The sequence below is a fragment of the Semicossyphus pulcher genome, unplaced genomic scaffold (assembly GCF_022749685.1).
Source record: "Semicossyphus pulcher isolate SPU_LCO1_2020_fin unplaced genomic scaffold, fSemPul1.0.p SCAF_28, whole genome shotgun sequence".
Taxonomy (NCBI): Eukaryota; Metazoa; Chordata; class Actinopteri; order Labriformes; family Labridae; genus Semicossyphus; species Semicossyphus pulcher.
Window position 1 is genome coordinate 7,075,952 of NW_027211702.1, and position 24,049 is coordinate 7,100,000.

Below are 24,049 nucleotides of genomic sequence, written 5' to 3' on the forward strand. Positions count from 1 at the left end.
TGCCGAGAGCTCTCAGCGAGCGGCCGGCGGCTTTCACAGTGTTTCATGGCTGTGTGGAAATATGTTAACAACAGTCCTGTCAGCCTAACAGCCGTCCCCCCTCCTGCAGCAGATGCTTTGTTAATCATAGCTCAGCGTCGGCTGCAGAGGAAGAGTCGGGAGGGAAATGGAGCTGTGATATTCTGCTGCGTCGGAGCTTTGAGCTGCACGTCTCCTCAGACTGAAGGAAAGAAAGATTTAACACTCGAGCTCGGTATGCACACGCTTATCAGAGGGCCAATAAAATGCAAATGACCCCCCCTAGTCACCCCCCCCAGGCTCCTTTATTGTCTCCTCTTTGAGCCTCCAAATGGCTAAATATTTGAAGGGAAGTGTCTGCGTTTTTATGAGATGGCTATTGTTGTCTTAGCTCAGCCACAGGGATGGATTTCACTGTGTGATGAGGGCGGGCGGGCGGGCGGGAGGAGAGATAGCATCAGGGCCTGTAAAGTGAAAATTCCTCTGCAGGAGTGATACCATCTGACAGTGCACAGTGCCATGATACAGTTGTTATGTGAGGGAGACTGTAAACTTGTCCTACATGCGTGTTTATGTCGACATGTTGATGCCGACACATCTGGACGTGGTTTGGATCAGAGAAGAACTTTTCTGTTTGCAGCGTCGATTCTGAAGGAGAGTAAATAAAACGTTTCTCAGCATCAGTTGGTGTCTGACTTTGTGATTTAAGGGACACAAGGTGCCTTAGTGAAAGTTTAAGTGAGTTATTTCCTGCAGAATGAGTAAACACAATGTTGATTGAGGTTCTGGTCCACTGATGAGAGCCTTCAGCCTTTGCAGAACTCTTTGGAATCATGATTTAGGTGTCTGGGCTCTGTTTTCTTTGTTCTGCTCTCCGAGTTAAGTATAGAGTTTAAAAAAGGAAAGATTGACGACTACAGAGGATTAAAGAAAGAGAAACAAACGAGGACAAACTGAACCGTCAGCGGGGACACGTTTGGTCCACAAACACAACAAAGAGAGCTGGTAAAGTTTACTTATCAAAACTAAAGAACGTTTTATTTAGGCTAAAACTTAGTCAGACCTTGTGGTCCTGTTTTGTTTGAGAGTCAAATCCCTTGTGTGTGTTCACAGACTAAAGCCGGTTCAGATTCCTGCTCTGATTCTTAAAGGTATCATGAGGATTTTATTTTATCAACAACACATTCAAACTGGGCCTCTCCTCCTGGGCTCACCAGAAGCTCCCTCTCACTCTCTCGTGTGAGAACACGCCCACCCCCGCCGAGCTAACACCGACAGCATCACGGTTACCTTTGCGCTAGCATGTTAACCGCCAGTTAGCTTGTCCTGCACGGTTTGAGGCACCTACCTGTCCGACAGAAAGAAGGCCGACTCTGCATCGCTCTCTCACCGTGTTCACCAGTCTGAATGGGGCCCAGTTGCTAATTTGAACCACTCCCACTCTCACCTGTACGCTGTGATTGGCTCAGGGAACCACGTCAGCGCCCCTCCTGAAAACGTCCCGTGCAAAGCACAACAACAGAAACGATGCAGAGGGAGGGGTCTCACAGGGGTCTGCACACACACTCAGCTGACATTATTTAAGTTTTTTCTTCATTTTACTCGGATGAAGGTCGTGCGTACTGATGTTCTGCACGCGAGTACAGCCTCAAGAATGTTGTGGTTTGTTGGGAAAAGGCGCACACTGATCTGACTTTCCACGATTGGTTGGCGTTGGTCTGGGCAGTGTGCGGCCACCTTTAGAGAGCCGCGCTGTGTTGTGACAGTCAGAGATGAAATGAGCCACACAGAGAGACGCGCTCTTTGTCTCTTCTTCCATCCTCTGTGCGGACGTGCAGCTGATGACACATTTCCACATGCTGTTGTTTATAAAGTTAAAACAAACACAACAGAACAAGTTCACATGGGTCAATGGGTCTGTTGACATTGGAGGAGCATTTCTGTCGAGGTCACAGAAGGTCAGCATTGTTAGCATGTTTAGCCGCCACATTGTTAACACACTGATGTAATATAACTACAGCTGCACTGACAGCATCCAATCGAATTAGAGTGACTAACGCTCAGCGAACAACAAGGTCTGCTCAGGGAGAACGCCACTGAGCCGGAGGGAGTTCAGGCCGTTGTTACGCACACGTCTGGTTTCACACGTCAGCTGCCCGAGAGTCTGAAGAACTTTAAGGTTCTGTTTGTCTCTGTCCATGTTTAAAGTCAGGAACACGTCCTGGGCCGAAGACCATCACAGGTCTGCTGATGAGCCAGTGGAGCTGCTGAGTGTGGGCCTGAACTCTTCACATCATCTGTTCGATAAGTTAGTTAGAGCCACAGAGAACATGCTAACACTGTGTGACACACTGAGTCATATTAACCATAACTAACGTCATTATGAAGCCTGCAGCTCTGCAGCTTCAGGAGACCTGATGAGATAAACTGCATGTTCTGCTTGTTCTGGATGATAAACTATTAAAGCAGCTTTAATATTTTGGTTGAAGACACCCCCAGATTATTGGTTCTAAATACATTTAAAACCAGATTAATAAAATATGTCTTTGATATCATTCACTAAGCGTCAGTACTTCCTCTTAAAGTAAAGCAGCCATCTTGGAGCTCGTCAGCTATCGTCTGACGATGATTTAAACTCTGAGGTGACGCCTTAACTGTCCGATGTTCAGGCCAACACTCCCTCCTCCGTGCACTGGACGTCTTTAAGTATCTGACTGTCAACTTAAGATGCAAAACCTGAGTTTGAGCTGAGTGACATCATCTATGACATCGCTGTTTCTGCCTGCATAAGCAGATATCTGACGTTAATAAAAAGCGAGATGATCAATAGCCGATGGGTTGAGGGACTGCTTTTCGTCCTCTTTTGCGCTCTGCGTTGAGGTTTTCCTGCATGCAATGAAATGCAATGCAACATTTGTAAGTGTCAAGCAGAACCCCGACGTCAGGACAGTGAAAACGTCGTCACTCAGCTACAGTTCCTGTTTCATTTGCAGACGCCTGCTCATACAGATTAGTTAAGTTTGTTGGCCGATGGGGGGAGAGTGCACTGCAACGGCACAAAAGACTTTCATAAAGAAGAAGAAACAAGCTGCAAATTCAAAATGAATGCAAGTTTAAAAACACATGCAATGACCCGGAACTGTTTCAAGAACGGAAATGAGAAACATGCTGCAAGAAAAACAGCAAATACATAAACAGGAAACGAGCTGCAAAAACATAAACGATGCAAAATCAAAAACAAACTCTGAGAGCTGAAGCTGCAGAAACGCGCTGCACGCCCAGTCGTCTCAGCGTACGTCCTGCAGGCCTGTAGGGGGCGACATATCAGACAGATGAATACATGAGGAGAAGTAAATCTTGTTACTCACATATAACACATAAATCATGTATTTGAGCTGCGTGTCGGAGCCTCCTGTGAGTGTTTGGTCTGCAGCTTCAGGACAGTTTGGATGCCCCCCCCTCGAGCCGTTTCCGTCAGCTGACCCTCAGGTTTTATTGGGGTCGTAACTTCAGGACAGCGTCTGTGTCTTCTTCTCTCCCAGTCCGGAGGAGCTTTGTGTTCAACAGGACTGATGAAGTGATTTGTTGAAACACATTCCAGCACGTTCAGACTTTCCGTCCCTCTCCGACCGGCTTCTCAGAGTCAGAATTAAAGATTTCCGCTCTCATTTTTCGGGGCAGGGGTTGGCGTCATCCCCTCCCTCCTCCCCCGATTGCTCGCTCCAGCAGACGGGACGTTCAGGGCTCGTGGTGGAGCATAAAAATGAGCCTGTCATTAAGTTTATGGAGGGTAGTTCAGTGTTTCTGCTGCTCCTCCGTCTGCTGTTCCTGTTACAAAGAGAGATGGAGGTTTGTTCGGCCCTCATCGAGCTGCGTTATCAGGTTTCATAACAGTTCTGCTCCAGCGACCGACTCCATCAGGGAGGAGAGACGTCATTAACATGACCCTTTGATGGTTTCGTTTCTCAGCAGCGACACATTTTAACTTTGTTTCTTCACCCTGAACACCAACAGCTTCTGCACAGAGAGGTGATCAACATGCTGCTGTTATACTTACGTTAAAGATCTTTATTTGTCCAAAGAAAATGTTGTAAAAATAATTCTGGAAAAAGAGTTAAACTGTCGCTGGCTGCTGCTCCTGCAGCACCGTAATAAATGTCAAGTTAATTTAATCTAATTTCACTTTAATGGCCTCTCCTGGAACTCGCTGGACGTTAGACACTAAAGGCCTTTCAGGCTTTGTGCCAAAGAGCCTCTAAATGTAGAAATGCGTCCTTTAATAAGTGAAACATGTAAAACCAAAGCATGAAAACAGTTTAGAGTCCGCCAGTGTGCTTCTGAAACTGTCAGGTTAAGACTCGTGGAGTTTATTTCAACATATCATAAAGTAGGCCTTCACCATGTCCTTCATCCTCATGTTCGTTAATCAGTTGTGTTGATATTCAGAGTTTTATGATTCTCAAAGTCTCCTGTTTGTCTCTTTGTCAGATTCTTAACTCTTGAAGATCAACACCACTGCTTTTATGGCGTTTTCAAATTGTTCTTTAAAAAGACATGACATCACATCAAACGTGATACATGTGATGTTAAAGCCATATACAAACTTATTATTCCACATACTTAAAAAAACAGGACAAAAACAAAACAAAGAGCCAGCAGGTCAGAAAAGCTTCTGTTTCCTCACCTGAAAAAATGGCAGCTAAATGTTTGTGGCATTCGAGTCCAAGACTAATTACCCTACAAGTGTATTGTATCGTGTAATATTGTACAGTTATCAGATTGTATCACACCGTACCTCATTGTATCATTTCCTTTTGTATCATTCCGTATCGTATCGCATCTTATCGTATCGTATCGTATCTTAACGTATCGTATCTTATCGTATCTTAACGTATCGTATTGTATCGCATCTTATCGTATCGTATCTTATCGTAGCTTAACGTATCGTATTGTATCGCATCTTATCGTATCGTATCTTATCGTAGCTTAACGTATCGTATTGTATCGCATCTTATCGTATCGTATCTTATCTTATCGTATCTTAACGTATCGTATTGTTTCGTATCGTATCGTATCGTATCGTATCGTATCTTAACGTATCGTATCTTATCGTATCATATCGTATCGCATCTTATCGTATCTTAACGTATCGTATCTTATCGTATCTTAACGTATCGTATTGTATCGCATCTTATCGTATCGTATCTTATCGTAGCTTAACGTATCGTATTGTATCGCATCTTATCGTATCGTATCTTATCTTATCGTATCTTAACGTATCGTATTGTTTCGTATCGTATCGTATCTTAACGTATCGTATCTTATCGTATCATATCGTATCGCATCTTATCGTATCTTATCGTATCTTATCTTATCGTATCGTATCTTAACGTATCGTATTGTTTCGTATCTTATCGTATCGTATCTTAACGTATCGTATTGTTTCGTATCTTATCGTATCGTATCGTATCGTATCGTATCGCATCTTATCGTATCTTATCGTATCGTATCTTAACGTATCGTATTGTTTCGTATCGTATCGTATCGTATCTTAACGTATCGTATCGTATCATATCGTATCGCATCTTATCGTATCTTATCGTATCTTATCTTATCGTATCGTATCTTAACGTATCGTATTGTTTCGTATCTTAACGTATCGTAGCTTAACGTATCGTATTGTATCGCATCTTATCGTATCGTATCTTAACGTATCTTATCGTATCTTATCGTATCGTATCTTATCGTATCGTATCTTAACGTATCGTATTGTTTCGTATCTTATCGTATCGTATCTTAACGTATCGTATCTTAACGTATCATATCGTATCATATCGTATCGTATCGTATTGTATCGTATATTGTAGTTTTTTGTTCTAAACTATAAAAAATGACATAAATCCAACTTTATTTTTACAAATGTAACTTATCTAACTTTGATAATATTATTCATTTACATGGTGACTTTCCAGTAATGTGAGTGATGATGACCTTTGACCTTTTCTATATGTCAGTTATTAGCATGTGTGGGACAACATAAGCATGTAGAGTTCTTAGTTCTCATGTTTCCACTGCAGAAACTGAATCAGTCCTCACTCAACAGTTCCTTCAGGAATCTGAATGAAGAGTTATACAGTAGTTAAGGATCTACTTAATGTATAGACTTTGAGATTGTTCATATAAGAGGATGCAGTAAGGACTGAAAGAAAGACAGGTCAGGTGTTTGAAAGTGTTGTAGTATACGTCGGTCAGGTGTTCGTACCACCTGGTTCACATGTCTGTTCAAACCTATAATCAACATTTAGGAATCCTTTAAAAGTCCGAATGGGACAGAAGCACCTGATTGGAACATGACAGTTTGTATTTAAAGCAGAGAGAAACAGAAAGATCTCTGAAAGACACAAAATGTTCTATTTTGAGAACCATCTGATCCTGTGAAAATAAGAGCTGCTTCTTTCTCGTGCAGCACTTATCTGTGTAAGTGAGGAGGCCCCGAATCCCCCGGCAGGCCGAGGCAGACAGAGAGCACTCAGTGTGGTCTGAACTGGATCTCTGACAGAGGGAGGTTGACCAGGACTTGACTTATTTAGATTAGCGAGATAATGTGGCCCTCCAGTTACCCTGAGAGCAGAGACATGTATACAGAGAGTGAAGCCCAGCGGGTCAGTGAGCAGCAGGAACAGAGACGAGAGAGAGAGCTGTCTCACCCACGGAACAAACGTTTAATATAAGATCCTCGTTCAACAATCCTTGAACATCAAAGCAAATGAAGTCTGAAATTATGACTGCTTTCATGTGGTGACATGTCGGAGGGACACTTCTTTCTCTGAGTCACGGCCCTCCATTAACACTAACAAACTGTATTCTGGAGATTTACCACAACATGAACTTTTAAAAACCCTTTAAGGACTTGACACTTCCTGTATTTTAACTGTTTATTACAGTCTGCAGTGGAACCAGTTATTTTCCATCCTCTGCATGCTGTAAGTTTCCCCTCCTCCCTCTGTGGCTGTTTCGTGTTTCTTATCCTCATTTCTGTCGTTGAGAAATCTACTGATCCACCTCTGGGTTTGTAACCGCTGACTGCAGCTCCCTCTGAACGGCCTCTGAACGCCGCTTCGTCCAACCAGCCTCGTTCATATTTGTTGTCTTTTAAGTCTGAGAAACACCAAACAGACATCAGAGAACTAGCTGTAGCCTCTCGCTCGTGTCTGGACCAAGAAGTTGTAATTGAACACAACACAGGACAGCTGACGGCCAACTCGCACACGAGACAGGAAAGAACTCTCAGTCCCAGCAGGAAGTGTCGGTGTGTAGAAGACCAGGAGATGTACTGCAGCAGATATACAAACTGTTGTTCTGATAAAGCTCTGTGTACAACCGCTTCACACCACTCAGACAGTTTGGTTGTGTTGTTTATTCTACTGGAAAACATGCCGTTCAAAAGGCTGCAGATGGCTCGTTGGTTGTCAGCTCTGCTGTTTAATAGAACAAGTCAGCTGCTCGCCTTCTCACTTCTGTTTCCCTTCTTGTGCATTGATCTACCGGCCAATACAGGGCCACTAATGGCCGACATTATCAGGAGTAAGCCTGGTGTGTCTCAGCTTTGAAGTGGTGGCTGTCCTGCTCCAATACGATGCAGTACAACGATGCTCTGGTATCCTGAGCAGATACGAAGTCTAGTTCTAGAAACGTGTCTCCAAGGCAGACGAGGAACCGTGGAAACAAACTCAGAGGCCAAAACAAACGGTTCATGTTACATTCTGTTTTTTTCGTCAACTGTAAGTCCAGTTCCTCAGGAGGCAGCATGATGGTCGGGCGTGAGGGTGAGGTGACCTTTGTTGGGTTTCTGTCGCAGGAACTTTCCCAGGGTCTAGGAACCTTTTGAGGAACTCTGTGCGTTTCAATAGCAGGAACCAGGGTCTAAATTTAGTTCCGAGGTAAGTGAAGGTCCAGGAACTTTCAGGGCGGGGCCTGCAGTGCTGATCGTTTCTGATTGGTCGAGTACTCGCAGTGTTTTATTTCCCCCGCCATGTTTAAAAGACTGCAGCTGCTCGGTCACCGTTATTATCATGCTTCAAGATTGTTTATCTCATTTGCTACTAGCGCTCGTCTCCTGTCCAGCGTTGATTCGATGAATCCATTTGCAGTGCGACATAAAACAGCACAAGTTGAATCTCCTGCATGCTAACAAGCTAACTGTAGTGTCGCACAAATGATGATACCGCCCCGTTTTATGGCGTCATCTTCTTACTGCCACCTACTGGACTGACGGCGTAGTGCAGCTACTTTTATTGCTTCTCCAAACGTCATTGGCCTGATTTGCAGAATCTTCCCGGGAAACACAGACACAGTGGGCCACTGAACTAAAAGTTCCTGGTACTTTTATGTTTCCACTGCAGGCACCAGGATCCAAAATGAAGTTCAAGGGACGTTATTTAACTCCCAAAAAGTTTGTGTTTGTGGGCAGTACTTCCTGAAAGTACAGGGCTGGCTTTTTGTTTCACACAAATCTTTTAAAATCTGAAGCCACAAACGAGATTGTTCGTTTTTGGTCATTGTTCTTTGACAAGCTGACGTGTTTGTCATACGTCAGGACTCATTTGTCTTATCTTCTTTAGACTGTGGTTGAAACACAGACAACAACAGGATGAAGGAACCCTGTAGTTCCTTTTAAAAGTAGTTCCTGGGCCTTAGAGTTCTGGTACTCTGCTTGTTGTTGAGCTCTCTAACAGAGGTCGACCAGGAGAGCTGGGAGCAGACAAGCTGATCAACACAACTTTGATTTTCTCAGTAGGATGTGCGTCATTACCCATACGAGTGAACCATGTCACCATGCAGATGCATTGATTGAAAAACATCATGGCTGCTCGTGGGTTTATAACACTCGGTTTACCGCTCACATTCTTGGAGAGAAGACAAGCAGTGGTCGGACTTTCAGTCACGTTTTCTTCCTCAAACACTCTGCGGTTATTTGCTTCCTCCCATTGAGGTTAAACTCAGCCAGAAACATGATTTCTGCCTCTAAAGCCGCTGAAATGTTTGTGTAACTCAGATCTGTTCACCGACCCTCGCTGAAAACTCAGGGAGAGGTTGGACAGGAGGGCAGAAAAGGTGGCGTGTTGGAGGATGGGGAGAAACAGAAGGTTAAGGACTCACACACACAGAAGCAGTTTGAACTGCAGAGAAAAGGAAAGTGTTGAGGTGTGCCAGAAGGCCCTCAGTCTAAACCCCGGTACACGGAGCCGCGTCGGGCCTCTCGGCTCTCAAAGAGTCCTTTCATGGAGAGGCAGCAGGCCGGAGGAATGCAGGAGCCAGCAGTCTTATTCAGCTCGGGATGGAAAAGCATCCTATTGCCCCAAATCCTGCTTTTCCATCGCAGCGGTTACGTGTAATCAATCACAGTCGCTGCAGGAAGCAAAGATCTTTATTGGTCCTCTTGGTTTTCTGACAAAACATTAACTTATAATAAAATAACATACTCCTTCAGTGTGTTTTAGGGTGCATGGTTTATAAGAGGGTGAAGGGACATCTGGCAGCAGCTACTTAACAAACTGAAGCCCCACAAGTGGCCCCCAGAGGCCCCATAACCCTCACTACAAGAGCGTCAGAGGACACCGATGACACACTGAGGACTTTACCGGCAGTGGCTGTCAGGTTTAAGAAGCCTGGACTGTGAGACAAAACAAAGGGCCTAGCTAACTTACGCTGCATTTAGGCTCATAAAGCAGCAAAATAGTGAGGGGCTAAACCTTTCTGTTACCGGTAGTCTGTGTAGGTGTGTTACGACAGGAGTGAGCTGGAGACGTGTGGTGGACATTTGGCTGATGCAGGAGAGGATCAGCGAAATTAAAGAGTGACTCAGCACGACATAAAAATGATCTTTTTTACACTTGTTGTAAATGATGAATGAATGTTGATGAAAGCAAAAGTGCACACGTCTTTTCTCTGCACATCAAAGTTCAGATTAATAATAATTAATAATAATAATAATTAATTATTAAAGGCCAAAAAACGAATCTTTTAAAATCTTCAGTTCTTAAGAAATGTCAAGAAGTCTGTTAATAAAATCAAATGTGCTGCACTGACATGCCACAAAAGCTTCAAGCTGTTTGTTGCACCACAGCCCAAAACTTGGTTTGAACATAAGTCCCGCCTCTGAGCGGGCAGATAGCCAATCAGATAATAATTAATTAATTTAATTTGGCTCCCAAAAACAACATTTTTAATTTTGCTGTCATTAAACCGAAGAACGTTTAGTGACCTCTAACATTTGATGTTCTTGAGACAGTTGGGATCATTATGTGTTAACTGAAGATAGAACTGTGTGTCAGCAACCTAGCTATAAACATTATGCTTACAATGTAGAGGAGAAAGGTAGAGGGAGAAGAGGAAGGGGCCCACAATTGAGCCCTGGGGTACTCCACAGCTGATGTCTGCTGTGAATGTGATCCTAGACCACGTAGGTAGGTAGTAATAGGTTATAGTGGAAGCCATTATGATTGGCCCTTTTTCATGCTAGTTGAACCATACACACACGTACACCATTGTATATATATTTATCTAGAATGTGTTGAATTGTACGCATTAGTTATTTGCGACTTGCTGTTGTTGTTGCTGAAAGTTAAGAAAAAGCTGTCAGAAATAATAATTATTACCACGTGTTAGCCTCGATGTAGCTTTTAGCTTTTTCAGATGTTAGAGGAATTTTTCATCTTCGGTCTTTAACAGCTTTTTTCCTACATACTTGTAACCTTCATCATTTTCAGCTCAAGAGCTGTGATGTGTTTGGATACCAGCGAGGGAAACGGTGCTCATTTTCTTTATCAGTGTTTGAAAGAGACGTGATGGAGAAGAGAAGTCTGAAAGGTATCTAAAGCACACAGAGAAGTTGGAACGGGCAGATAAAGAGATGGATGTGTGCGCTGCTGCTATCTGCTGAATATAAACATTACTCTGTGGAGAGAGATAATGTTATATATCGTGAGAGCAAAGAGAAGCACATAGAGCCTCCATTAAGACACGATAAGACAGCAGAACTTTCCTTCCATCTCTGTAGGACGGTAACTCGCCGTACGAGCAGCTGTCTGCCCTCGTGCTGTGAGACGCTCTGAACGCTGACGGCTGTGAGGTCTGTCTCCTGACAGGCGACCGAGAGTTCACTCAGGAGATTTAAGATGGACAGTTGTGTAATTGTTGTGGTCTCCTTTGTGTAGCGTGTGTTGTGTGATGTTATCTGAAACACACAGTGCCGTCAGCCTGGGCCACATCCTGTGTCCCTGCTCAGCGGAGCTCCGGCCCTGCTGCTCTTTGTTCCTCTGCAGACTTCTCCTGTAAAAAGTCCAAGAAGCAAACACAAGTCTCTCCTGACAAACAACGACACCATGGCAACGCATCATGACATCACTGCTGTGTGCAGGGGCGTGTCCCTGGGGTGCCCAACGAGGGCAATTACTTATATGGGGGGGGGCTTTATTTACCATTTCTGTCTCCACTCTTCACGTCGACAGTAACGACGAACATTTAGGTATGACATTTGTGATTATAGGTTTTCTTAAATATAACTCAACAGAGAGACAACATCTCAATGTGGCACACTTGGGCCAGTTAAGCTCAAAGAGCGCGCCCCATGTTCAGAGGCAAAGCTCTCAACGCAGCGGCTCTGGGTTCAAATCCGACCCGTGGCCCTTTCTTGTCATTCCCCGCTCTCTCTTCCCATATGTCCGATTCGATCCACCGTCCTGTCGATTAAAGGCCAAAAAACGAATCTTTTAAAATCTTCAGTTCTTAAGAAATGTCAAGAAGTCTGTTAATAAAATCAAACGTGCTGCACTGACATGCCACAAAAGCTTCAAGCTGTTTGTTGCACCACAGCCCAAAACTTGGTTTGAACATAAGTCCCGCCTCTGAGCGGGCAGATAGCCAATCAGAGTTTAGAATTTCGAGGCGGCACCCTGGTTAGGCACCAGGCTGATTGTGTGTCTGCTTCATGTAGAGACAGAAAACAGTCACACAATCTTATAAAGGTAGTTACTATGATTCAGTTTAACACATCGGGACAGAAAGAGTTCTTTTAGTTTATTTAAAGTTTCTGTGTAAGGTCAAAGGTCACCTGCCATGAGTACGTTTCACACAGTAAACATACGTGCACGGTGTGTTTGTCTCAAGAGGAGCAGATCAACGTCGAGAAAAAAGAAAGTTTGGAAGAAAAAGTGTGCAACATCGACTCCGTAAAAGAAAAACGATCACATTCTTTAGGCTTCAAACTCACAGTGAGTGCGTATCTACCAAAACCACATATTTCATCAGTTTGCACATTTAATTTGTCGTCTGTTTTTTGGATGTGAACTAAAAAGTGACCCCAGCAGCTGAACACAGCCGCGATGCTTCTTTGGACGCAGATAATCACACCGACCGAGCAGAGACTAAACATCGCTCAGCCTCTGAGCTCCGAGCGTTCGATGATCCAGAACCGAGCAGACACTTTGACCCGACCCCGTCACAGTTATCTCAGCTCGGCTCTGTGCAGATTAATAACAGACGGTCAGCGTGACGGGAGAGATGAGGGCGTTCACCAGGCAGGAAGGACGGGTGCATTGTGGGAAATGTATGATGTTGTGTTTTTGGAGCTTGAAACAAACTACGGACTGAAAGCTGCTGCTTAATGAGCGCTCTGTGTTTTAATGTCTCTCTGGAGAATCAATCAGGTTTAACTGAATCAGTGCAGTCACATTAAATGTGTCAGATTAGGAGGCTTACCTGTGCCGTGAGTGTGCCAGGTTTACACTTTACTGAAGCTCAAACACGTCGCTCTTTGTTGGTTCCATTCAGGTCTTAGACTCTGCAGCAGATTGATAACAGATGGGAGCAGCACGGTCAGACAATGACTCCTGATTTGTTTGCCGCTGTAGCTTCACTCTCGCAGTCGTGATGTTTAGACGTTTCAGGAAGTCCAGCAGTGAGAGCCCGACATGTTGCTGGACTCGTCTCGGCTCCAGACTGGAGATGATCTGCAGGACATGGTCACACAGAGTGCACACAAATCCAGCATCTGCATCTAATGCAGCAATATTCAGTGGAATAATCCCTCTGTCTGCCTACATCTATGGCCGGATTAAACTCCAATCTATGGAGGGAAGTGTGGCTCCTGAGAGGAATGCTGTATGGTTTTGTTCACTGAAGTCCTCAGCACCACCAATTTCCTGCAGCAGCCACATCTGTGGAGCACATGCTCGTATCTCAGGGACGCGGGGCGGACGCAGAGCCGAGTGGAGCTAATAACCCAGCCATACGTCGTGTCTGCTGCTCACATGCGCCTGATCCTGATTAACTCCCAGGGAGAGCCGAGCCAATCGCACAGACAGCCAGAGTATCTGTTACACACAGGACTCGTAAAAAACAAAACGTATGCAACGTGTGTATCGGAGTGAAAACCCAGCAGAGCGACAGAAGAGGCCGAAACAGTCAGACTTTCCAGGGATTGTCTCCGAGTCTCCTCTAAGACAACATAATTTCACCAGAAAACCAAACTCAAATTATAACTGCAGCTAATTTATGCCTGTCATATTTTGCTGCAGCAGCATTATGTTGGTCTGTTTTTCTCTGCAGTGGAAAAGCTGAAGGTCTCTGCTGGCTTTGAACAAACAAACATGTTTTTCTGTTTTTATGGTTAAAGAAACGTACACAGACATGAGCTGCAGCGGGGGGGAGGAGAGTTTAACATGAAAACACAGTCATTCAACATCTGAAACAAAAGCTCACATGAATTAAGTTCCTGTCCATCGAGAAGACGACGATTCTGTGCAGCTCAGTCCTGGGATCTGTAGTCAAAGGATTTGGCAGAGATGTCTGCCATCGAGTTTTATCCTGATTACAGAATTGTGCTTTATTTTCCAACTCCGGTTTGCACAAAAAAAGTGTATTTGAAGGAGCACGAAGGGATGAAGAATCAGATCAGCAAACTGAAAATGTAACGTCCCCATCATGGACGCAGTTACGTCACCGTATACACGATGAGGTACATCTGTGTTTCTGTAGGGTGCAGTTTGGACAACAGGATGACTGTAGAGCTGCTTTCCCACTGGTCAGAAAAAACGCTGGCTTTTTTTGCTTAGTGTGAAAGGTTACAATCAGCATTCAGACCCGGGTCACATGACTCGGCAGTAGAGCCGGGTAATTATCGCCTCGGCTCCGATTGGCATTGATGAAAACACAAAACCCGTGTCGACAGGCTAATCTCCGCCCCCTCGTCATCTCAGCTACAAACTCCACCCGTCTCCGTGCGAGCAGCGCTCGAACATCGTTCCAAATGTATCGCGCTGAGTTTGATAAACAGACTGAATGAACAGACACATAAAGACACATAAAGACCTGACCACCGTAACATCTTCACTGGTTACTAACCCTGTCTGTGACGTCAGTCGGTGATGCAGCAACAAAAAGAGACCAGGAGGATACCACCACAATCAGCATCAGTAAGCGGGTCCTCCCGGGTCTGAAACACTCTTGTCAGCGTGCTAATTTCAGTGGGAAAGGGGGATATACAACTGTTAGTAACTGTTTGAGCTGTTTATAATGACCTGCTCACCCTCTGAGGTCCGCCTGTGAATCAGACCTGTTTCTTGTTTTATTCTGGCGCTGGTTGGACTCACAGTGTCCTCTCTCCCTGCAGCTGATCCTGGTCTGTCTGTGGATTCAGAAGGTGTGGCTGAAGCTCAGAGTGGAGCTGCACCAACAGCTGAAGGTAAGACAAACATACGTCTCATTTCTTACAGTGAAGTCAGTTTGAACGCTCCCTTACTGACGCCTCTAAATATTCATCTACATGCAGCATGTCAGTTTAATACACAAACATACAGAGGTATTATTGATAAAATCAGCTGACCACAGTGAGCATGCTCGGCTCCCGGAGTCCCCTCGCAGCGCCGAGGCTGCCAGCGTTCTGCTCACACAGAGGCCGTAACTAAAGGCGGTGCTCATCCTCTGTCTGACCAGCTGACCAACTGTCTGTGTATCAAACAAACGAGAAACATTGTGTAAGGCTGTTGTTGATAGTTGATAGGAGTGAGCTAGCTTTCAGTCATTATGCTAAGCTAAGTTTCCTGCAGGAGTGAGTGTTGGTGACCTTCGAGCACAATCAAACCTTCCAGTCGTATTAAAGAGTTCATTAATGAGCAGAAACAGGTTTTTAACGAGTCGAGCTTCTGGATTTTAGGATGTGGCATCACCGTGGGTGTTCAGCGTTCAGCGCGGCCTCCTGCCATCAGTCATGTTATAATTTAAGAGAAGGCTTCGTCGCTGCAGCAGGGTCTGTTTAATACCAGGGTAGAGTAATGGAAAAGTACAATATGAGGACTGAGCGTCAGTCCTCCGGGGAACGCTCAGCGCTCAGCGCTCATTTAGTTATTCTTTGATATGAAGCAGAAAGCTCAGCGCGGCTCAGTGTGTCATTATTCTGTCCTCGTTATGATCGTTATTTTAGCAGCAGTTCAGGCACACTGTTCATAAATGTCGCCTCTTTAAGCGCAGTAAGGGTGGTCACAGGTTGCTGACTCGGATATGTTTTAACCCTGTTGGCGTGGGATGAGGGGGGACGTCGGCCAGTGTGCAGCCAGGAAATGACTCCTGCCCAGGCCACCCTGCTGGGGCAGTCACACTCAAACTCTGCATCGTCTTTGCTCCTGCTAACACTAACAGAGTTTCTACTGAAGCTATCTGGTGTGCTGTAATTTATTAAATTAAAAATATATGAAAATATTTCCCAGCCATATCCAAGTGTGTCCGTACGCTGTGTTTTAGATGCACAAAGAAATGATTGAGGCGTCACTCGGCCCAGATAGTAAAACAGCATTCAGCAGGTTTGTTGATATTAAAGGTGAACAGAAGTCAAGCTCACACGATCGATGTGGAAGAAAACTGTTTGATTTTACTTCATAAAGTTAGTTTTCTATAACATGACATGTGCTGTGTTTTTTGTGAACTCGTTTGTCAGACAAACAGGCCGGTTGTCCGAGCAGACCGGGCTTTGGACTCGTGCCAGAGAGCCGGCTTTGAGAGAAAGCTGCTTTTCATTACCTCTATCTCTCGGGGATTGGACTAATCAATCAAGCACTTCAGCCTTGATATTTGAGACAGCTGTGCCGCCATAAAAGTCCTCTGCGAGTCACAATGTGGCTTGGCTGCAGACCAGGAGCGATGAAGGCTGAATCACCCAGTGGATTGCTGAAAGTGGGCCAGCGTGCATGCAGGCATGCCGTCTTTATCTCTGCAGGGGTGCATTACATTCTGTGAAGGAATGGTGACTGATAAGAGCTTTGAAGTGCTGATTCACAATAATACGGTCAGAACGGGCAGCAAACAGTCGTCCTGAAGGAAGCCAAGCCTGATGCCTCATCCACAGACTGTCAGTGCGTCAACACAGCTGATGCTTGTAGTTACTTCACTAACAAACACCAAACCATTCATGAGTATAAATAAGTTCATTCATCCATTTTCTCCCGTTGATCCGGGAGCAGGTCGAAGCTGCAGCAGGATAATGAACCCAGGCGTCCCCCTCCCCAGCAGCATTCAGCCGAGGTGTTCCTCGTCCTGATGAGATATATAATCCTAAAGCGAGCTCTGGGTCTGCCCCGGGGTCTCCTCCTAGTTGGACATGCTTGGCAAACCTCCAAAGGGAGGCGCCTGGGAGGCAAACTAATCAGATGCCCTAACCAGCAGCAGCAGCTCTTCTCTGAGCTCCCTCTGCATGTCTGAGCTCCTCACCCTCTCTAAGGCTGAACCCAGCGACTCCGCGGAGGAGAATCACCTCTGCCGCTCTGTGATCTCATTCTCGATCTCTCTACACAGAGCTCACGACCTCAGGTGAGGGTCGAGTGGAAAATCAAAAGCTTTGCCTTCCAGCTTAGAGTCCTCTCCACCCGGGCTGTTTGGTATAACGCTGCACACACCAGTCTGCTGATCTCCCCCATGAACAAGACCACAAGATACTTAACTCCTTTGCTCATAGCAGTAACTATACCCCACCCGGAGGGAGCAATCCATCGTCTTCTGGCTGCACGCTCAAAGGTGCTGACTGTAATCTCGGCTGCGGCAGGCTCGGCTGCAAACTGCCCCAGTGCCTTCTCAGGGTCACAGGTTGATAAGTGAACACAAGCACATCGTCTGCAAACGGAGAGATGTCATTCCGAGGGACTGTCCTTCCCCGGGTGCACCTTGAGAGTCGCAGCAGCTCATTGGATATGAGTGAGTCAAAGGGATGAAGAGGTCAGCATGGATCATAAAGAGGAGTTTGAGGGGTTTGAATGGGATCAGTAGTTTGCCTACAGGCATCGAGGCATTGCACACCTTAACAACATCTAATGTTAGTCAGCCAATCACTAACATGATTAGATCTTGGCTCTGTAACGCTGGTGAGTTACTCTTTAGGTTTGCTACCAAATAACGGTGATGTTGAAGGGATTTGGTTGATTCCATGAAATGACTGAAATCCAGAACCCCGCCCTGAAGAGGACGCGTTTCATGTGAGCCTGACACACGTAGGTACGGCTGTGTTGTTCACTGATCTCATGATTGAGATGACACTAACTGCAGAGCCACGTCGAGTCCCAAGAGGTCAGTCCTTCGCGTTTCATCACTATTTTAGGAAACATTGAAGCTGTTTCACTCGTCCTGCCCTGCCCTCACACTGATTCACTCGCTCAGAGCTGCAGAACATCCTTAAATGAGGGATGAAGACGTTATAATTAAAGAGCTGCTCGGTGACATCACTCATCTGCAGCCGGCTCTGTGGAGAGCTCTGCTGCGGCCGGGAGGGGAAGCTGGGCACACGGATCCGTGTTTCCATTGCATTAACTCAGAGTGCAGATGGTACCAAGAGCCAGAAGTGTGTGTGAGCGTTTTTATCAATGTCTCTGCGCCCCAACGTCCCTTTTATGTCCTTATACAGTCATCTGCCCGACCAACAGTGATCCTCACAAAGAGTCAAACATTCCTGTGTCAGATCAGCAGCTCTGATCGGCTCGTTACTCTGAAACCTCTGCATTGTTTCTTACTCTACCCCAGTAGGTCTCTCTGAGAGTCGACACAGAAACGCTCATATTTAGTTTGGCTTGTTGCACGGCTGTTGGACGTCTCTTGGGACGCGTTTAGGGAAAGTTTCAAGTATTCACATGCGAGCTTAATTGAAACTTCAGGTCTGAGGAGCTCTCACCACCCCCGTCACTCTGCACCGAGAGGAAAAACAGAGCAGAGCCATTCTTCTCCGCTCGCTCTCTCGTGGCCTGCTAACGTTTTACGCTTGTCCTTGTTTACCTTTGTTTTTTTCTTTTTCTGTGCTTCTCTTTCCATCACCGAAGGCCGTTTATCCAGCTTTATTTCATCTGCTGTCGGCCTCACTCGCATCCTGCACAACCAAAGCATGTGCTCTCTAATCAAGTCTTTGAGGGGGCGCTGAACTGGGGCCAGAGGACGGCAGTGGGGGGGAAAGTTGGTCAGTCCGTGTATTGGTTCATCTGTTCAGCACACAGACTGAATAAATAATGGATGCAGCCACAGTGACACATTGGTTTGCCGACTGCCTTTTTGAATCCTTGAATTCGGACTTTGAGTTTCCACCATGTTGGATTTTCTGCAGTCAGAAGACGAGAGCTAAGGAAGCTAAACATTCTGTGTCCGTGGCTCATTCGTTAGCGGGCTAGTTAGCTAACTAAACATCACATTTCCCACAGACTGAGACTCTAGTCATGGTGATAGAGTTTTTTAGAGAAAGATTATCTGTCTGATATTTACATGAACAAATCTCCAAAAGGTTCCAACAGCACAAACACGGCCCAGAGGTTACGTTCAGTGACTGAATTAGCTGAGGTGACCCCACCTGTCACTCAAAGAGGCCCCGCCCCTAATGCTGCGTCACTTTAAGCCTTAATATAATGTAAACAGGTGAGCTGTATAAAGACTCTCCCCGTACAGTTGTCATGAAGAGAGAAATGAGCTATAGAGACCCAAACTGTTTTTTGTACCAGGCTGTAAACATGTTTATTTCTGCTGTAAAGTTTAACATGGGGCTCTATGGGGACTGACTCACTGCTGGAGACAGCCTCAAGTGGACACCAGAGGAAGTGCAGCCTTCAATGCTACAACCTGAAACACCACGACCGTCAGGATGAAACACTTTGCAATGCGTGAACCCTGCATGTGGTCACCTTGTGTACCTGAGCACGCTCGGCTGATGTGTTCAGAGTTTCTTATTAACATAAACAGGAACATAAAAAATACGATGAAAGAAGCGACAACAAACTGTAAGCGCGTGTGTGATGTAAACGTTCTGTATTAATGTACATTTCTTATTAATGACAGCACAGATCTGACCACATGTGCTGCTGCAGTCCTCTGATTAACATCATTTATCATCAGCTTCTCCACAGAAACAGAGTCTGTTGTAACGAAGGACACAGGAACAAAATGTTTACTTCAGCAGGAATGTCGGCTTCACATAATCCACTTGTCCTCATCACCCGCAGATAAACGCGCTGTCACCTCTTGTTTATGTCTGATCTACAAACTGATCTCGAGCAGCTATTTAATTACTTTTTAATGAGCAATTTAAGAGAATCTTGCAAAGTCAATAACCAACTATAATATAAACATTACCTTATGTTTAATTCTAACTATTTAAAGGGAGTTGTACAATAATGCACAGGCCTGGAGCACATGTACAGAGACCTTTGTGTCCATAAGTAGAGCCTTAAAGAAATGTATTGAGCAGCTTATAACGGTTAACTGCAAACAACTTCAAGGATAAGGTCGTTATCCACTTTCTTTACCTCAGCGCTGAAACTGACGCGGCGGGCGAGGTATCCCGGGGACGTGTGGACGGACCTTCATTACATCTGGTTTGTGTTCATTTCTGATCCGTCGGGGAGAATGAAGCCATCCGTGATCAATTAGTGGACGTCTCTCCTCACTTCACCCCTCGTTTACCTGATGGCTGTAGCTAGAAGGGTCTCCTGATACTGACATGTTCTACAGAGAGACACAGAAAGAGAGGGAGACGTTCTCTGGCTTTATGTCCTTCCAGTGACTGTGGTTCTTCTGATTTGACAGTAATTTAAGCTTCAAGATATCTAAAACATATCTCCCCCCAGCCACAGTTATTCGTTTATTCTGAAGGAAACACTGAGGAAAAGCTGCAACCACAGACTGAACGTAACCTCCTGATTTCTAAAGTGAAGCCAGTTGAGAAATGTTTGATGCCTGCATTCTGTCTACTGTCCAGCAGGGGGCGACTCCACTGGTACCTCCTCCTCTCTTGAACTATTCCCTCAGTAAACATGTTCCTAATGAGTTTATTTTTCAATCTCTAGTTTCAAGTCTTCTTCAACACAGCATGATGTTCATTTAGTCACTGATGCTCCCATTGAGAGCCACAGCAATCTCAGAGGCTGCAGTCTGACAGCGATTTAGCCTCTGGGGACGACGGTGAACATGCCGGGCGTGTAGCCGGCGATCAGCGATGAACGACTTCCAGTCATGACTTCCTTCTGCGCGTGCTGCATCGTTTACCGTGATCGACTTTAATTAACGGCTCTTCAGTTTGCTGAAAGAACAACATCATGATGCAGATTAGGAACAACATGAAGCTTTGTCAGATCTGTCCTCAAGAGGAGAAGAACACTACTGTAACATGAGACGGAGGGCGGAGCCATCATTTATGATGCATTCAGGGAAGTCGTGAAATCTGAATGCTGAACGGCTTTCCTGACACAGCGTCAAGGGAATTCATCTCAAGTTGAATTCTAACTCTAGAGCAGGTTGTTAGCTGTTAGCTGTCATGCAGAGATTAATATGAAGCTGAATCGTCGTCAGATCACGCTGACGGGATGTCGTTACGGTGGATCACGTTCCGCCTGCTTTTGCTCTCCACACGGACTGTTTTTCCTGTATACGCCGCAGCCTGCTGATACGTGATTGGTCAATATTACTCGGACCACAAGCGTAGTACAAACGGAAATCAGAACACTTGCCTTCCCATAAATCCACTCCCCAGCCTACAGATTCTACACAGAAATGTAGAATAGAGATTACAGTCACAGAGATCATTAAGCAGGGGAGGAATATTAGGGCGGGGCTACCTGGATAGAGGTGTAACAATGTGTATCGCCCCTCTCATCCAAATACGATCGCTTGGCTCCAAAGGAACAAGATGGTGACAGCCTCAGTGCAAAGAGCTCTAAAACAGTCGTCCACAAACCAGTGATGTCACGTCCACTTCTTTAGACTGGTTGGAGGAATTTATGTCCTGATTTTCCTCCTGGTCTTCATCGATCTGAAAACAGCTGGGCACTGTACTGTTTTTTTGCAAACTGTACCACACCAGAGGAAACAGTGCATTTATCAGGGCACATTTTTATCAACAGATTTATCAAGATTTGGGGTCTGGTGTGTATTTTTGGCAGCAAAATGCTGTATTTGGAACTAAAGCAAAAAGACTGTTCATCACTGGAATAAACACACAAACATAGTGTTCTATGTAAGATGGTTCTATGTTTGTATAAGCCAAACATACGGACGATATTCACCGACCAAAAACTCTTTTTTGTGATCTTGTCGTTGGGATCTGTTCACAGTTTTAACCTGACCTGTCGTGTTTCCTGTCCCGCAGGTTACTTCCTGGAGTTCCAGGAGCCGCTCAGCAACATCACACACTTCCAGGGTCAGACGGCCACGCTGCACTGCAAAGTGTCAGGGAACCCCCGACCCACCATCCGCTGGCTGAAGAACGACGCCCCCGTGGTCCAGGAGCAGGGGCGCATCACCATCCGTAGGACCGAGGCGGGGTCCAAGCTCCGGATCCAGGACCTGGACACGACCGACACCGGCTACTACCAGTGTTTCGCCTCCAGCCCACTGAAGGTCATCTCTGCCACCGGAGTCCTTTATGTCAAACTGGGTCAGTGAACATTTATATTTATACACTGACATGATTGTAACGTAGCTCATCTTCAACACTGTCAAATATGAAGGCTAGAAACACTGAGCTGAAGTGTTCCTTTGATTCATTTTCACACTATAATAATATATACAATATATAATAATATAATAATTCTATAATAATAGGTCTTTAATATGAACTATGAGCTTGTTGACAGAGTTTTAAATGTGTGTTTGTATTTTGGATCCACAGGACAGATGCCCACACATGGCCCAGATGAACCGTAAGTGAACACCTTCATACATTAGCGTGTTTGTCTGAAAGGAAACGCTAAAATAGCTAGAATAACTTCACCTGCAGAGGTAATCTTGTATGCCCATCGGTTTGTGGACTACCTTTATGGCACCTTGTGTTTTGCATTATTTGCTGCCATCTTGGCTCTTTGGATCCAGCAGCGTCGAGATGGTGGAGCTGGAGAGGAGCTATCCACTACTGCTAGAGCTAGCATAGTTATCAGGGTGTGTATATAACCCACAGAAGGTGAAAAAAAACTACTCAGTGTATTTTAGTACAACCCACATTTTTAGGTTGTCTTGGTAACAGCTTGTCAATCACATGTAGCCCTGCCCAAATGTGGTTCCTGTGAAGGTTAAAGAATGATCTTGTGATGAGGATCAAAGTGTAATGATCGTAGCTAACAGCCTGTCAGACGAGCTAAACGTTTCTGAGGTGAGGGTGAGTCAAACGTTGGTATTCAGGAACTGACTGAGGTTACTAAACATCCTCGGAGGTGTTGAAAGTGTTAATGCCTGTTTGTGGCGTAAGAAGCCCAAAGCTAAAAAGAGCATGCTAAGACATGTCGGCTAACCCTCATACCTGCACAGGTTTAATAGAAAGAGTTCAGACCTTTATTGTTGTGCTTTGCTGCAGTAGAGGATGAAAGTGAAGCATGAGGGCAGCAGGACGAGCAGTTTCTCTCCTCCTCTTGTGGCTCTGAGTCGTCAGGACTCTGAGCTGGAGCAGACGAGCCGAGCAGCCGTCAGACTCCAGCCGCGGTCTGGAAAGAATGCTGAGTCATGTCCTCATCAGACCGACCGTTCCTCAGAGACTCTGTCAGGGAGATTATCTCATCCGCCAACAAGACGAGTCATCTAATGTCCTTAATCTACAGCTGGGGACATTTATATGGACTGATTTGAGCTTGGTGGTCAAAGGTCAAAGGTCACTGTGATCCACTGTAACTCAGGAATTCACAGGCTAGTTATGACAACATTTAAACGTATGTGTAATAAGATCAAATGAAGAGATGATAAGATTTTATATCGAAAAGGTCAAAGGTCAACTTTTCTTTGACTTGAATCAGTTCTTCCAGATAAATATCTTATTTTGTTAAATGGCAATGGTTCCCAACGTGTGGGCCGTGTCCTCCTGGTGGGCCGTGAGAGGTGTTAAAATGATGTGAGTAGGATTGATTATTTAACCTGCATTAGCGACGGCCAACGTCACCGATTATTTCTGTGGTTAAATTTAAATAAACCTCTAACACAGAGACGTTACCTGGTCTGGTTTTGAATGCAAACTAATGCAGAGTTCGCCCGCTCTCTCGCCCCTTTGTTTTGGCCTTTTGTACATTTCTTTATAGAGAGGACAGAGTTGGAAGCAGGGAAAGAGAGAGAGAGGGTGTGACACGCGGCAAAGGGCTGAGGGTGGGAGTCGCACCTTGGGCCGCCGCAGCGAGGACTGAGCCTCCGTATGTGGGACGTGTGATTTAACCGCTAAATGTTTTCAACAGAAGCTGCACCTCCCCTTCACTAAATGTCCCCAGAGTCAGTTTGTAGTTCAGAGTGTCGTCGAACTCTTGGGAACGGCTTTTAGTGAATCTTTGATTATTAAAGAGAATTTTTATGTGGATGTACAATAAGTGTTGATGGTAAATGTAGTCTTGAGCTGAGTTCTTCAGCCATATATTCCAACTGGAGTAAATGTGTCTGATATCCATCCAGACAAAATACTGTTAAATAATCGTCTTCTGTAAAATCCTCTGCTCTTGTGTTCTTGGAGGGATTTGTAGTTTTTGTTGTTTGTAGTTTTATAGCAAGTTTG

The 24,049-nt window shown here is 45.2% G+C and overlaps 1 protein-coding gene across 1 annotated transcript in view; it reads left to right on the forward strand.

Annotated features, from left to right (window-relative positions):
* ror2 (receptor tyrosine kinase-like orphan receptor 2) overlaps positions 1-24,049 on the forward strand; it is a 49,831-nt gene that overhangs the window by 12,458 nt on the left and 13,324 nt on the right. The window contains exons 2-4 of the mRNA XM_069677348.1: positions 14,690-14,761; positions 21,677-21,964; positions 22,199-22,229. Coding sequence (XP_069533449.1) covers positions 14,690-14,761; positions 21,677-21,964; positions 22,199-22,229 — 391 coding nt within the window. The remainder of the gene's footprint in view (positions 1-14,689; positions 14,762-21,676; positions 21,965-22,198; positions 22,230-24,049) is intronic.